The sequence below is a fragment of the Castanea sativa genome, chromosome 11 (genome assembly GCF_040712315.1).
Source record: "Castanea sativa cultivar Marrone di Chiusa Pesio chromosome 11, ASM4071231v1".
NCBI classification, from domain to species: Eukaryota; Viridiplantae; Streptophyta; class Magnoliopsida; order Fagales; family Fagaceae; genus Castanea; species Castanea sativa.
The window spans coordinates 62,577,302-62,590,958 of record NC_134023.1 but is presented as its reverse complement, the minus strand read 5'-3'; the positions used below and the strand labels follow the sequence as shown (position 1 = coordinate 62,590,958).

At 32.7% G+C, this 13,657-nt stretch overlaps 2 protein-coding genes across 3 annotated transcripts; both read right to left on the bottom strand.

The window, feature by feature from the left end:
• Positions 1 to 3,631: 3,631 nt before the first annotated feature.
• On the bottom strand, positions 3,632 to 5,482 carry LOC142617512 (protein JINGUBANG). Its single transcript, XM_075790401.1, has one exon. The coding sequence runs from the start codon at positions 5,480 to 5,482 to the stop codon at positions 4,007 to 4,009; it is 1,476 nt and encodes a 491-aa protein (XP_075646516.1). The 3' UTR covers positions 3,632 to 4,006.
• A 5,760-nt stretch (positions 5,483 to 11,242) lies between these two features.
• LOC142615865 (protein EARLY RESPONSIVE TO DEHYDRATION 15-like) lies at positions 11,243 to 13,657 on the bottom strand. Of its 2 annotated transcripts, none has more exons than XM_075788776.1 (3): positions 13,539 to 13,657; positions 12,007 to 12,395; positions 11,243 to 11,689 (listed from the first exon to the last, which is right to left on the bottom strand). In XM_075788776.1, exons 2-3 carry the CDS (start codon positions 12,350 to 12,352, stop codon positions 11,526 to 11,528), a joined length of 510 nt encoding a protein of 169 aa, XP_075644891.1. In that variant the 5' UTR covers positions 12,353 to 12,395; positions 13,539 to 13,657; the 3' UTR covers positions 11,243 to 11,525. The 2 variants fall into 2 exon arrangements, with proteins under 2 accessions (XP_075644891.1, XP_075644892.1); XM_075788777.1 differs by having other exon boundaries at positions 12,007 to 12,354; positions 13,539 to 13,595.

The window sequence follows — 13,657 nt, the reverse complement described above, 5'->3', positions numbered from 1 at the left end:
TGACTTCCATGAGTTTGTCACGTAAACTTTCTTCAAACTCCCTTTATTTCCCTCATTACTTTTCTATTTCTGTTTTATTGTTGTGTTTGGCTCAGTAGAAAATCTCAGAAATTAGGGTAGGGAAATTTACCCTTGCATTGTCCCTGTCTATGAGCGGTGAACAACTAATTTTTCAATCAGACTGATAGCTATGCGGCTTTCAAGGTACTACGCTAAGGGTTCATTTGATTGGATGAATTTTAGGGAAGATGAGAAAAAGATGAGAGATATATATATATATATATATATATATTTTTTTTTTTTTGGGTTTTTGGTTGGAGAGAGGAGAGAGTGGAAAATTGGCGGGGTCAGGGTGTTTTTTTTCGCGGATTCATCAAAATGTTTTTTCTTCAAAATGAGGAGAAAATTGGAGAGGAAACCAAGAAAAAAAAATTGACCAAAAAATCCCCTCTGTTGGCTTTTTAATTTTTTTTTGAAGTTTTCTTTAGTTTCTTACTCATTTTCTGTACTTTTTTTGCTCATTTGTTTTGGATCCTTGGGCTTGTGCACTTCTCTCTCTCTCTCTCTCTCTCTCTCTTATTATTATTATTATTTTAATTGTCCATACATAATTTTTAATAAAAAAAAATTACTTTTTGTTATTATTTAATTAGGACATAATTGTTTATTTATACTAGCTTTATTTTCCATTCTCTCTCTCTCTCTCTGTAAACCAAACAAATGAGTTTTTTATCTCTTCACTTTTTTATCCTTTTAACTAAACATAAAAGAGAAAATGAAATCACTTCTATCATTTCACTTCATAATTCATTTTTAATTTTTTTAAAATGCATTTTGTGGTTTTCGAAGTTGGATTTTTGTTATTTGTGCTCTGGGTATTTGTAATATTTGATTTGTGTGAAAATTGGATATGGGTTTGTTTTATACATAGGTCAAGACTACTAATCCAAAGGAATACTGTGAGAGACCCAATACTGAAATTGTATTGGCCAGGTCTTCTTGTGATGTCATTGCAAACTAGGTATTTGGATTATTGGTTTGACTAGGTATTTGGGTTATTACAGGTCCCACTTTACTCTTTTCTTCTCTTTTTTTGTGAAGCACTTTAAGCAAAAAATTAATTAATTTATGTTTTCTTTTTTAGTTTTTATTTACAGTATTTTTAGCAAAAAAAAAAAAACTAGATTAGTTGTAACGAGGAAAAAAAGAAAAACCAAATAAGTTGTTCTCAAAATTAAAGTAACTTGTTTTTGAAGTAAAAGGTTTAATTTGGATTACTCCTATATTATAGGATTTAAAATAGAATTTGTCCAACTTTGTAATTTTTTTTTAATCCAACTTTAGAAATTTATTTGTCAACTTATATGTGTCAACTTTATAAATTTATGTGTATAACTTTAAGTAATGTTACACTTACACCACTCAATATTTTTTTAATTGTACTTCAATGGTGAATTTGTCAAAATTCATATCCAATAAAAAGATATTGAGTGAGGTTGTAGTTTTAAGTTGCAACTAAGTTTGAAGTCAAACTTAGCTCATCTTTTTGTTGTTGTTGTTGTTGATAACATAGCCCATCTTTATATTCATAAGTGGAATTTAACTTTAAAAAAATTGAAGATGGGGATTATTCAAGTGAAAAAATTCTAATAGATAAACATAATAGAATGAAGATGTTATTTTTTGTGGGTTTTCTTATATTAAAATATCAATGATTTTTTAAGTGAATTCTTTAATTGTATATATTATATATAGGCGCATGCATCATGCATGTATATATGTGTGTCATATATATATCCCCCCTCAAGTCAAATCCGTGGCTCTGCTATTGCTTTCAGATAACTCTACTATGAATGACTTCTGATGAAAATCTGAAGCTGAAGAACTCTGTTCATTGGAAACATGTCAAAAAACTATTGTATTTTAACCACTTATTCTTTCCTAGATGGTTCCTGAATTGAAAAGTTCTTTGAGTTTTATCCATGTTAACATATTTTAAATGAGTTCTACATTTTATTGTGTGTGAACCATTTTTTTAATTATTAATTATTACAAGTTACAACATTTCCTAGATGTTCCTGAATTGTAAAGCTTTGAGTTTACAAACATTTTAAGTGAGTTAAACAAGCAGTTTGGTCAGCTTAATTCAAGGAATTTATAAATGTTTCTTCCCCAGAAATAGCTCAGCCTAGTTAACTTCTGGAGGGTCCCTCATAGTCCCCAAAGAGGCTACACAAAAGAGAGAGGGTGTAGATTGGCTGTATCCTCATTGAAGCTTTCTTCTTGTTACTTGGGATGGCTGCTTTGATTTCATTTAAATATTGGCCTAAGGAATGTTTCCCCACAAAAAGCAAAGGGTGGTCCAATTTAAAGGGCAGTTGGTCTCTCTATTGAGAAATAAAAAATAGTTTCAGGGTTCCACAAACAAATTATTATATGCATCAACTTCAAAATACTGCTGCTTTAGATGGTACCTTGCTTGCTTGCTTGCATTCACATGAATTGTGCATGACCTTATTTGTGTTCTCTTCTCTACCTCTTTAATGGGCCTTTTGTGGTCCAATACAAACAGTTCATGGTTCACTGTTGCAACAACAACTATAGGATGAAACAGTGCTATTGAATTCTGACCAGTTGTTGAACCAAGAATACTGTTAGTTAACCGCTTGCTGGTTGAACAAGCTTAATGGTTGCTTTAAAGATGTGTTAAGGAACAGTCTCTCTCTTTTATTAAAGGCTTTGTATGTACCGATCCAAGGGAAAAAAAATGTATTTACTATTTAGCTTTACACTTTCTATACCTAAACCAAACCGACAATTGTAAATTCAACAAAGGGGGTCAGTCAATGATGTTACAGTTTGATTTTGCACCATTAGAAAGTTCTTAACTAAGGATGGACATTACTAAGAAAAAGGGGGGAAGATTAAAAGTTGAAGATGCTTTGCTCTTTGGAAAAGTAAAAGTCAGCTGAGCCAAGAGCCTCATTGGTGCAGGTTGTTGCTTTTCTACGGTTACTAGCTATTATAGGTATCAGATTCAATACTTGACAAGGGAAAAACCCATATTAAATCTTTTAACATCTACCTTTTCAAGTTGCTGATTGTTAGGGAATTTTCAAATTTTCTATATTCTAAATTGAATGGTTACACTCAGGGTTTTAAACTCAAAATTTTAGATCTTAGTGGGTTTGGCAAGTGCGAATAAAAAGTCAAAGTAGAGGACCATAGAAGTTTAGAATGGGGAAGAAAGCAAATTGAAAAAAAAAAAAAAAATCACATTATGATTAAATTATATTATATGGGGCACTAAATCTTCACAGGGGAAAAAGTGAAGAATATATCAATGAAAATTAAGAATAGGAAAAAAATAAAAATAGAAACATATGATGGAGGAAAGATTCCTTCGCTAAAAATTGTTCTCTGGTTGGTAAAGCTTTTGTGATTTCTTAATAAAATCATAATATTCTTTCCTGAAAATTGGTGTGGGGTATCAGTGCCATGTTCTAGGGTCCTTTATCCTAATGCTTGTCCGGTTTAGCTTAAGTTTTGTCCTAAGCAGGCACAAGTTTCCAATAAGACTTGATTATTCCTCACTAACTACAATAAACTGCGACATAATATTAATCATGCAACCAACAAAGAATATATTTGATTCCCAATTGAATGATTCCTTAGAATTCTAATTACATTTGACAACAAGTTTACACATTGTAAAGAGACTGAAAAAAAAAAGGAAAAAACAAAAACACAAATAAATATAACCCCAGTTTATCATATCCCCTAGATTATATCCTATGAACACAATAAAATCTCAAACCAAAAAAACAGACTCTGACACAAGTTAGGCTTCAACTCTGCCTCTTCTTTTTGCACTTGATTCTCCGCCAAATCTGATATTTGTATGACTATGGACAATATGCAACTACAAGGACCACTTTTGGAAGCACTGCAGACACTGAAAAAAGGGAACCAGTGCTTCGTTACTCAAACCATGAAATTTTTTTTCCTAACATAACATGATACTTGAACTTTTCACTGCACTTTCCATTGAAGAGGTATCATGATCATCTCTAGTAGCAGTATTCTTGGGAACCCACCAAACTCTTATGCTTTTATCAAGGCTTCCACTATAGAGCAAGAATCCACCACCAATATTACTTGGTGATGCCTGCAAGCACTTGACTGGACCTTCATGGCCACTTATGACTACAACTTTACTAAGCTTACCATAAGCCTCTCTTTTCCATATACCAATGCTCTTATCCGCAGAGCCACTGCACAAAAACTCCCCCATTTGACACATACATAGGACAGCCATTTGATGAGCTTTTGTCTCATTAATTAATTTCCAACTCTCAAAATTCATGCTCCCCTCCCACCCCATCACAAACCCATCTGACCCTCCTCCGTAAACCCATTTTCCATCCTCGGAAACTATAACCGAATTAATCGAAACCTCCTTATGACCCTCCAAAATTCCTTTTAAAGCATGTGAATTCTTCCCCTCCTTGCCCCAAGCTTTAATCTTCCCATCAGCTGAAGCAGAATACACAATTCCTTTGCTTGCCACCAACCCATTGATTGCATCATCATGTGCCTTAATTGATTCCAAGCACTTCAAATCTGATAGCCTCCACACCTTGAGGGTCTTATCCCATGACCCTGAATAAATCAACCCATTATGGACTGTCAAGCAAGAAATACTATCAGCATGTTCAATCCACAGCTTCTTGTGGTGCCTCCTAGTTTGGACATAATTGCTTTGCTTCATGAACCTCCCCAAATAGTCCTTAGTAGTTGGAAGAGTGTCAGAAAGTTTGAACACATTCTCTGAGCTTCTTGACACCTTCCAAACTCTAATTCTACTATCTTGGTGTGCTGTGAAGACCTTGTTTCCAACAGTTACAAGGGCTTTCACAGAGCCATCCCCTTGTCCAAACTTTGTGAACAGCCTCAAATCAGGCTGTTGCCAAACTATAATATCCTTGCCTTGTGAAGCACTCAATATGAATTCACCACATAAGGCCAGGCAAGAAACTGAGCCAATATGGCCCGAAAGAACTGCCAATGATCGATACGAGTAAGACCCAGATGAGGGTTTGCAAGACAACTGATACTTAACATCCCGGGGCTCAAAACGAAGGGATGTTACAGGGCTCTCATCGGTCTCACTGCTGTTACTGCTGTTGCTGCTGCTACTGCTTGTTGCTGCAGACAATAATGGGGTCGAAGGCTTGGTTTCTGAGACTGGAAAATCCATCACAAAAACTTTTTTCTCTCTTTCTGTTTCTGTTTCTCTCTTTGAGTATACGATGGCAAAGAATATGTGAGAAAGAGAGAGATAGAATACGTGAGAAAGAGAGAGATAAAGCTGGTGGGAAATAAAGAAAGAAAGAGAGAGAGCTAAGAAAACAGAAAAAGAGAGATGGGAGAGTGAGGAGGGGAGCGTAGTTGTAAAGAGGGAGGAAATAAAGAGGGACATGGATTTCTTGCTGGAAAAGGATTCGTTGGTAACTGTAATATTTAAAAACAGTGGGGTGCAACGGCTACTTTGACAAACAGTATATACATTGAAAAGTCGGTTTATTACTGGGTCCACACTTTTCTTTTTTATCAATGGAGGATTGGATTTGGAGCTGTTGGGTTCTTCTATCATGATGTTCAGTTGACCAATTATAGCATGCCATATAGGATCCGAGGATGTTTTTCTATGGCTGGCAATAATTTGCCGCATATGAAATTGAAGAACAATGCAAGATTTTATTTAACACAAAAAATAAATAGGTAATCAAACGTCTATCTTCAAGCTGGTATCTTACGTATTATGCGTATGTAACATCTCTTTCATAGTGTGTAAACACATCAAAAATTTGAAACTTTGAAGAACAAAAAAAAAAAAAAAAAAAAAAAAAAAAAATATATATATATATATATATATAAATATATATCCCTAAAATCTTAAAGTGGTGTTAGGTATGTTGTGATGTGCCTTTAATGTGATGTACATTATTTCATGATGTGAGATTAATATTTTTGGTTTATTTTATTTTTTCTAACATTACTATAATTTAAAATTACAAAATATATCATATTACCTTAATCTTATCACGGCAATATAATGTTGTATTCTTGTATTAAAATTATATTAATTTAAGATTATAATAATGTAATATTATGGTGTAATGTATCATCACGGCAAATCAAATACCCCCTAAGAGTGGAATTTTTAATTTATTCTTAGTGTTATAATTATACTTTTATATGGGATTTTGGGTAGTTGGAAATAGGAAACCAATAACCATTTCTTTATAATAATAAATTATTTTAAACAAAATTTTATATCTACCTTCTAAATAATTTTTCTTTTTTGTACAAACATGTCTCAATATTTAAACTTGTTCATGTCTTGAATGAGTTTATTATGACATTGCGATTAGCTGTATATTATTATAATTTTCAATTATGAGTGATACAATTTTTTTTGGAGAAAAATTTCTCGAAGCTCAAGAGAGACAGTTGGCCCTGGTGGTGGATCCACCCCCACAATTTAACGATAATATATAATGATGTGATTTGTATGTTGTATGCATTTACCAAAATGCTTACCTATACCTAAAATAAAATAAAAACCTTGGCAAAAAAAGATGTGTATAGGTGTATACAGCTGAAAATGTTTGAACTGGACTTGTGCTATCTAAGTAAATCTAATCCAAGTTGACTATGAACTATGAAATAAATAATAATTTCTTATTTGTTTTCTTTCCAGACTCAATTAGCCCGCTACAGATATTCGTTGACTAAAAAAATGAAGTTTTTTTGTTTTCTTTTGGTTTTTTGGTTGCTGATTGGACTAATAGGATGGTTGCTTACAAAAGCCAAATAGGATTTATATACAAACTACATTAGCTCAATATTTTTTCATATTTGAAATCCAACTTCTAAAACTAAATTAAATCTATTATCAAAAAATAATTAAATCAGATCATAGTTTGATAAAAAAAAAAAATCAACTACACTTCTTTTAGCCAATATATATAACAAATTTAGGGGTTCAAGTGATATATAGTCCAATTGTTTCTCAGAATATTAAAAAAAGGTGATATAGTCCAATTGTAATAGCATCTTTAATGGTGCTTTGTGTTTGTCTTCAAACCTAACCTCCTCTTCCCCCACTATATACCTATCTCATGTTTATAATAGAGCATAATCATTGGATAATAATTTAGTATTTTCGAAATACAGTGATATGATATTCTCTTCTCTTACATTATAATAGGTCAATCTCACTAGATAAATTCATAGTAAAATCTATCATTCATGTGAAAGAATGGACTATCATATCGCTATACTCCAAGACTATTGAATACATTTCTAGAACGATTATGTAGTGGTTGTTATAATGATTCAGTACTCTCGGAATATAATGATATAGGTCTAATTAATTAAATTCATAATTGGAACATATTGCTGTACTTTTTTTTTTTTTTTGTTGTTGATACAATCATATTGCTATACTCCAAAAGTAATAGATAATTTTCTACAATAATAATGTAGCGAATGTCATAATTAAAAGTATCTAGGCTTCAATCTCATGTGGTAGAGCACAATTATTATCATAACTGGAACATTTCGACTTCAAATTTTGAGCATTAGGCAATACAATGCAATGTCTTATTTAAAATTTATTATTATTTTAAATGGTTTGGTTTTTATGTGTATATAATTTGAATGCCAGGCAAGATTCAAGTTCAACCAAAGAACCATCTCAGTCCAACTCCACCCAAGCTTAGGCCATAATGCAGTAGTGCTTATTTCTTATAATAATAAATTTCAAAAGCAAACATTCTTTATCAAAGTTATAGATTTATTAAGAAATAAATTCTTTGCTTCTATTATATGCAATACATTATTGACAAAAAAAAAATTAAGAAGCCCTCTTTTCGAATATATATATTTTTTGTATTTTAATCATCACCAGAAAGCTTTAGCTCATTGAACAAATGTGATAAGCATCAATTTTTTTTTTTTTAAAAGGAAAAAGAGTGCCATAGTTAAATAGGATTTGGTAGAGCGTTAGTTTTCATTAGCTCACATGCATCTCGTTAACACGCCAATCACAAACTTATTTTTAACCTAATCATTGTCTCCTCCCACTTTGGTCACAAATTTATGTTAATTATCTTTTCCACACAAAAAAAATTACATCTTGACAGAGGCAAATTTAAGCTTTATTATTGTTTTCATATTTTATAATCTCTAAATTAAGCTATAGGTTCTATTCATAGAACCACCAGCTTTGATTATTGAAACCACTATGTAAGATCAATATAATACTAATCTTGATTAATATACTAGTAATCTTGTTGTTTTGCTCCAAAAAAATAAAAAATTATAACACGTTTGTCCTGAAAGATTGAAAATGGTCGGCTAAAAGTATATCATTTTTTTAAAAAAATTTGTTATGACAAGTAACATTAGCTCCTTTAACTCTTTAAGCCCCACCTTTTTCTTTCATTATACCTCCCTTTACTTTAAACATGGAACAAATGTGCCTCCCAAGAAATTGGAGGTAGAACTACCATAGAAGTCACCCGGAAAAAGCACCCAAATAAAAATAGAAAAGAAAGACTACTCTTTGTTTTCTTTTTTAATGACAAAGGGTCATTATAAAATAAACTACGCGTCGGTTCTAGTTACCTCAACACACATAGTATATTGTCCTCAAATAAAATATTTGAAATTCAAACTCTGTTTACATCAAACATCAATTGGATTAATGTTTTGTCCTTATTGGTAAAAATCAATCATTATGAAAACAGAAATAAACTATTTGTCCTAAAAAAAAAAAAAAATTAAATAAACTACTCAAAAGTTAATAAAACTCTTACACCTATTAATTAATAAGTTGATCACATTCCTGTATAGTCCAGAATTCAACTAGTATAAAAGTTTGCAGAACAGTCGAATCTTGTATATGTCTTAAGGTGCAATACAAGCCATGATCTGTGCACACTGCATGGCGGTGTGGTTGTCAGCTTGTTGATGTCTGTTGCAATTTTAATTTGATGCGAAGATTGCGCTGCCAAGGTCGGTTGTAGCTTGCAGATTTAAATTTGTGGTATGAAATATATTAAGAATGTTGGTAACACGTAGTAGTTTATTTTTTTCTTTGACGTGAGAGCCTTGATTAAACGTAAAGATAGACATATTATTTTCTTAATTACAATTGATAGGGAAAAAAAAAAAATTATGTTCCCACAAATCTCATACTCATGGTGAGTCAAATCTTAAACTTAACTTCATCCACGAGTGAGAGAAACATGGATGGTAGTGGTACTATAGACATGCTTCATGCTTGGGAAGTCATGAACTCTCAAAACTTTATGAAATTTCAAGTTTTACCCTAATAATTGATAGAAGATTTGATGTTAAAAACTACTTAAAATACTATTTGCATTCTCTAAGTGAGAGATTGTTGGAATATTATACTATGTTAACCTATAGAAAAAGCAAAGTAATTTTGAACAGAAAAATAGAAAATCAACATGTTTTTTGTTTTTTTAAGTGGGTTAACATCATTATAATAGGCAATGATGCAAATTTTAAGTCCTGAAAGTCAAGCGACTAATTTAGAAGCGATTCTGAAGTGTAAAATGAATTTTCGCCATAATCTTACCAATATCCTATTTATGATCGCTCGAATTTTAATACTACTCTATGAAGGAGGGGAAATAAATAAATTAAAAATTTTGTACAATACATAAGGCAAATAAATTTGAAGATCACAAAAGTTCAGACATATTTTCTCATAAAAGAGAGAGAGACTATTAATCCCATGGCAACAAAGATATACACATTGATGCATTTGATTGTTTCTGAGAATTTCTAAGCGGGGTAAACTAATTCAAATTCAGTTTTTTTTTTTTTTTTAAATTTTTTTTTACAGTTTGTGACATTTGAAACCGCGAGAATTATGTTGTTTGGTGGCGTAGGAATTTACTTTGCCATATAGTCTTCTTAGCTTTCAAGATGTCACTTGGAAAATGATTGAAAGCTAAACTTGGGTTTGCGTTATCCTCTAGCATGTGTGTAGTTGGTGGGTTTGGTGAGTTTTTTTTAGTAGTATTTAACAAGGCATGCAAATGTGGACTTGTATTGGACTAAGGTCTCATGTTGCGCTGAGGATATAGAAATAAGGTCAAGCCAAACTTAGCTAACTTGCACTTTGAAAAAACTATTTCAAAACAATGGGCTTTATATGACTAAGGAGTTGAGTGTTGCATGGTGCTCTTGTAGCCCACAACAATTCAAGCTTCACATGTTAAACCAGAACATAGCTGAAGCTGAAGTAGACTTAAGTTTCCTTTACGTGGGAGTGTGGTGGAATTGTAAAAATAAGGTAGTAAAAGGCGGCTTTGAATGATTTGGATGAGCCAAAAGCAATTTATGCAACTGATTCTATAAAAGTAACACAAAGCTTGGCCTCCCAATCCCCTTGAGTAGTTTGTACACAATTTTTAACAAATTCACTTATAGCCAAAAATAAAAACATATAGGAAAATACTAAAATTGCCTAGTTTTTACTACAAATGTTTACAAATTGACGTAATAATAATGTTACAGTGCCACATCAACAATTTTTTAATTACATTTTGTATTGTATTTTAAAAACTGATGGCCTTGGTGCTTTGACAAGCAAGTTCGAGTCTAAAAATCAACATTTTTAAAAAATTGTAGGTAAAACTGTATACCATGACCTTTAACCGACCAAGTAAAAGTTGGAGTTTTGTATACTAAGTATAACTTATACTCTTATTTTATTTTTAAAATTGACACATCAATTTATAATACCTATATAGTAAAAGTTTTATAGTACAAAAAAAACCACATAATGGATTAGTTTTAGGGATTTTCCGAAGCACATCAAGCTGGGTTCAGTATTAACACTGGTTTAAGTTCAAATCTCTTCAGGTGTGGTTTCTGAACGATCGAGAGAGGAGGTTTCCATATACTTAAACCAATCAACTCATTCTTAGCCAATCAAGTTTTAGGCTCATCCAAAATAGCCTTACAATTATCATTAGCCACAATAAGGATACCAACTACGTATACTGCGATTAGGTTACCATTTTAGCCCAAACTATTGGCTAGTAAAACATATGCATGCCACTGCTCAGTTCTAGAGGAAAGCTTTAGATGGTAGTTACAATTTCCCCCAGAAAATCAAGCAATCAAACTTACCAATATCAAGCAAGGGCTGCATTTCACACAATGTTTTGCCAATACTGAAGTAACTGAACATACTGAAGATGGGGTGCTTAAGATATTTACAAACTTCTCAACATTTGGACCATTATTTCTGCACGGTTTCAGTCAATTTTTCAACTTGGCAAAACGAAAAACACGAAAACCGACAACAAAAGATACAGAAAGTTGCAACCACATGTACAAAGATTTAACTTAAAGTGAGACTACTAGTGTCGGTGCCATTGCAAGAGACAAGCTGAAATTTCGTGTGGAACATTTCAGCGAGGCTGATGAATTAGTCGGGGAGTGCATTTGGGGCTCACATACCGGACTGCCTTCTGTTGGTACTTTGCAGGCCCTACTGGAGACTTGGGACCTCTTTCTTTCGGAGATTTTGAAACACTCAACTTCTTCAAAAAAGCTTTGGCGTCCTCTTCAACACCTGGATACAAAATCAGAAATTAAGGTTTGGATCCAAGTTAAAAATGAGATACTCTTCTAGAATGCACTCACATCACTGAAAGTGAGATAATGCTTATAGTGCCATTAAAACTAATACTCGGGAATGCCAAGATTCAAATGTCATTTGAGTGACCAATGGAAGTAGAAAGACATGGCATATGAATAAAAACCTTAAAAAGTCACAAGCGCCTGGGAGATTGCCAATGTGTGAAATGGAGACAACAATCCAGAGATCACAAAAAAAGAAAAAAGAAAGGAAATACTTTTATCATATCATACTAGAGAGAACAAGCATACCATTAAGAGGTGCACTTTCATTTTTAGGAGCAGTGGGGGGCAATTCTGTGTTTCCAATATCTTTGTACGACAGATATATTTCCTCAAGCTGAGACAATACGGTCTGGTGTGCTTCATAGTCAATGCTGACATCATCATTATCCTCAGCATCAGCAGCATCAACGTCTATATTGCCTTCAAAATCATCATCTTGGTGCTGACTCAGCCAATAGTCGCGAAACCATGTTGAAGTTTTCACTAGTTCCCACCATTCTGATGAGAAATCCTCCACTTGATAGAAAGTGGCAGGAATGAAGGGTGGGGCATTGGGGTTCAGAGTTGATCTTTCTCCAGATACTAATGCCATCCCTATTCGTAAATTTAACGGTCTGTTCTATTAGTTCTCCAATCTATCCAAAATACAAGTTGTGGCATAGTTAGAATTTTAGAATAATGATAACAATTCCATCTTCAGCTAGTCAATTGGGCCAATGCTTTCCAAAATCAGACTGAAAAGATAACATAAATTGATTTTCCAATTATGTATGCATTAGGCAATAAACATGTCCAACTTTGCAGCTAACTGAGTCAAATAAAGCATGTAGTAGTATTTTGTGTGTTGTGGAGAATTTGGCAAAGACAGAAACAATAGAACTTTTGATGCACAAATCAGATTCTTAAGCAATCTATTTTAAGATCTTTGTATAATTGGATGACTACCTTGAATAGTATCACTGCATCATCTTATCTAGAGTTCTTAGATCTTTTCTATCTCAGATAGTGATTACTTAGAAGTGGTTCAAAGCACAAATTGTGTATTCGAACTAACTCCTCTTTCGGCTAAAATTATTTTTTCTTACTAAAAAAAGTCCAAGAAAAGCTAACTCAATCATTTCCCATATAATATCACCCCACACATTAGGCATGACTCGGATCAAAAGGGATCTCACTGAATCCTTTGAAGTGAATCCCAAACATTTACCAGTTACCACCACAGAAGAAACCTAGTAAATACCCAAAGAGATTATCCATCCTAAAACACATGATTACACATCAAAACACAAGCACCAAACACCCACTAGCCAATCTACAGGATATTGTTTACACACACTATCATCCATAAGTACATAAACCCATTATAGAATATTGCTCATGGAACAATCCTAGTCAATAAAAAACCAATTTTGAACCAAAATATTTGAGCTTGATTCCATTTCTGCTCAGTAATAATACAGATAGACAAAGGCACATCCAAAAAAAATTAGAAATTTAATCAAACACACAAAAAATGAGAAACCCCAATAATTTGTTATCCAAAAATACATTCAGCATACAAAAAAATCTAAAGGAAAACCATGTAACAGAATCTAAAACCAAATAATACCATGATCAAAAAACATTCTAGAAAGATCAAACATTTTTCAGTACCCAACAACCTCGGAACTAAGACAAACAAAATGACAAAACAGAATAGGACAACACAATCAAAATAACATTTGCAAAACACTAAAACCAAACGAAACAAGGATTCTATGAAGCATTTTATTACATACCAGGTCAAAGTATGAGTCGAAGATCTTCTCAGCTTCAGAGTGTGAGATCCAGTGAGTAGATAAAATGATTGAAAATAAAGTAGATAAAAGAGACCAAGACTTCTTTGCTTCGGGATTCC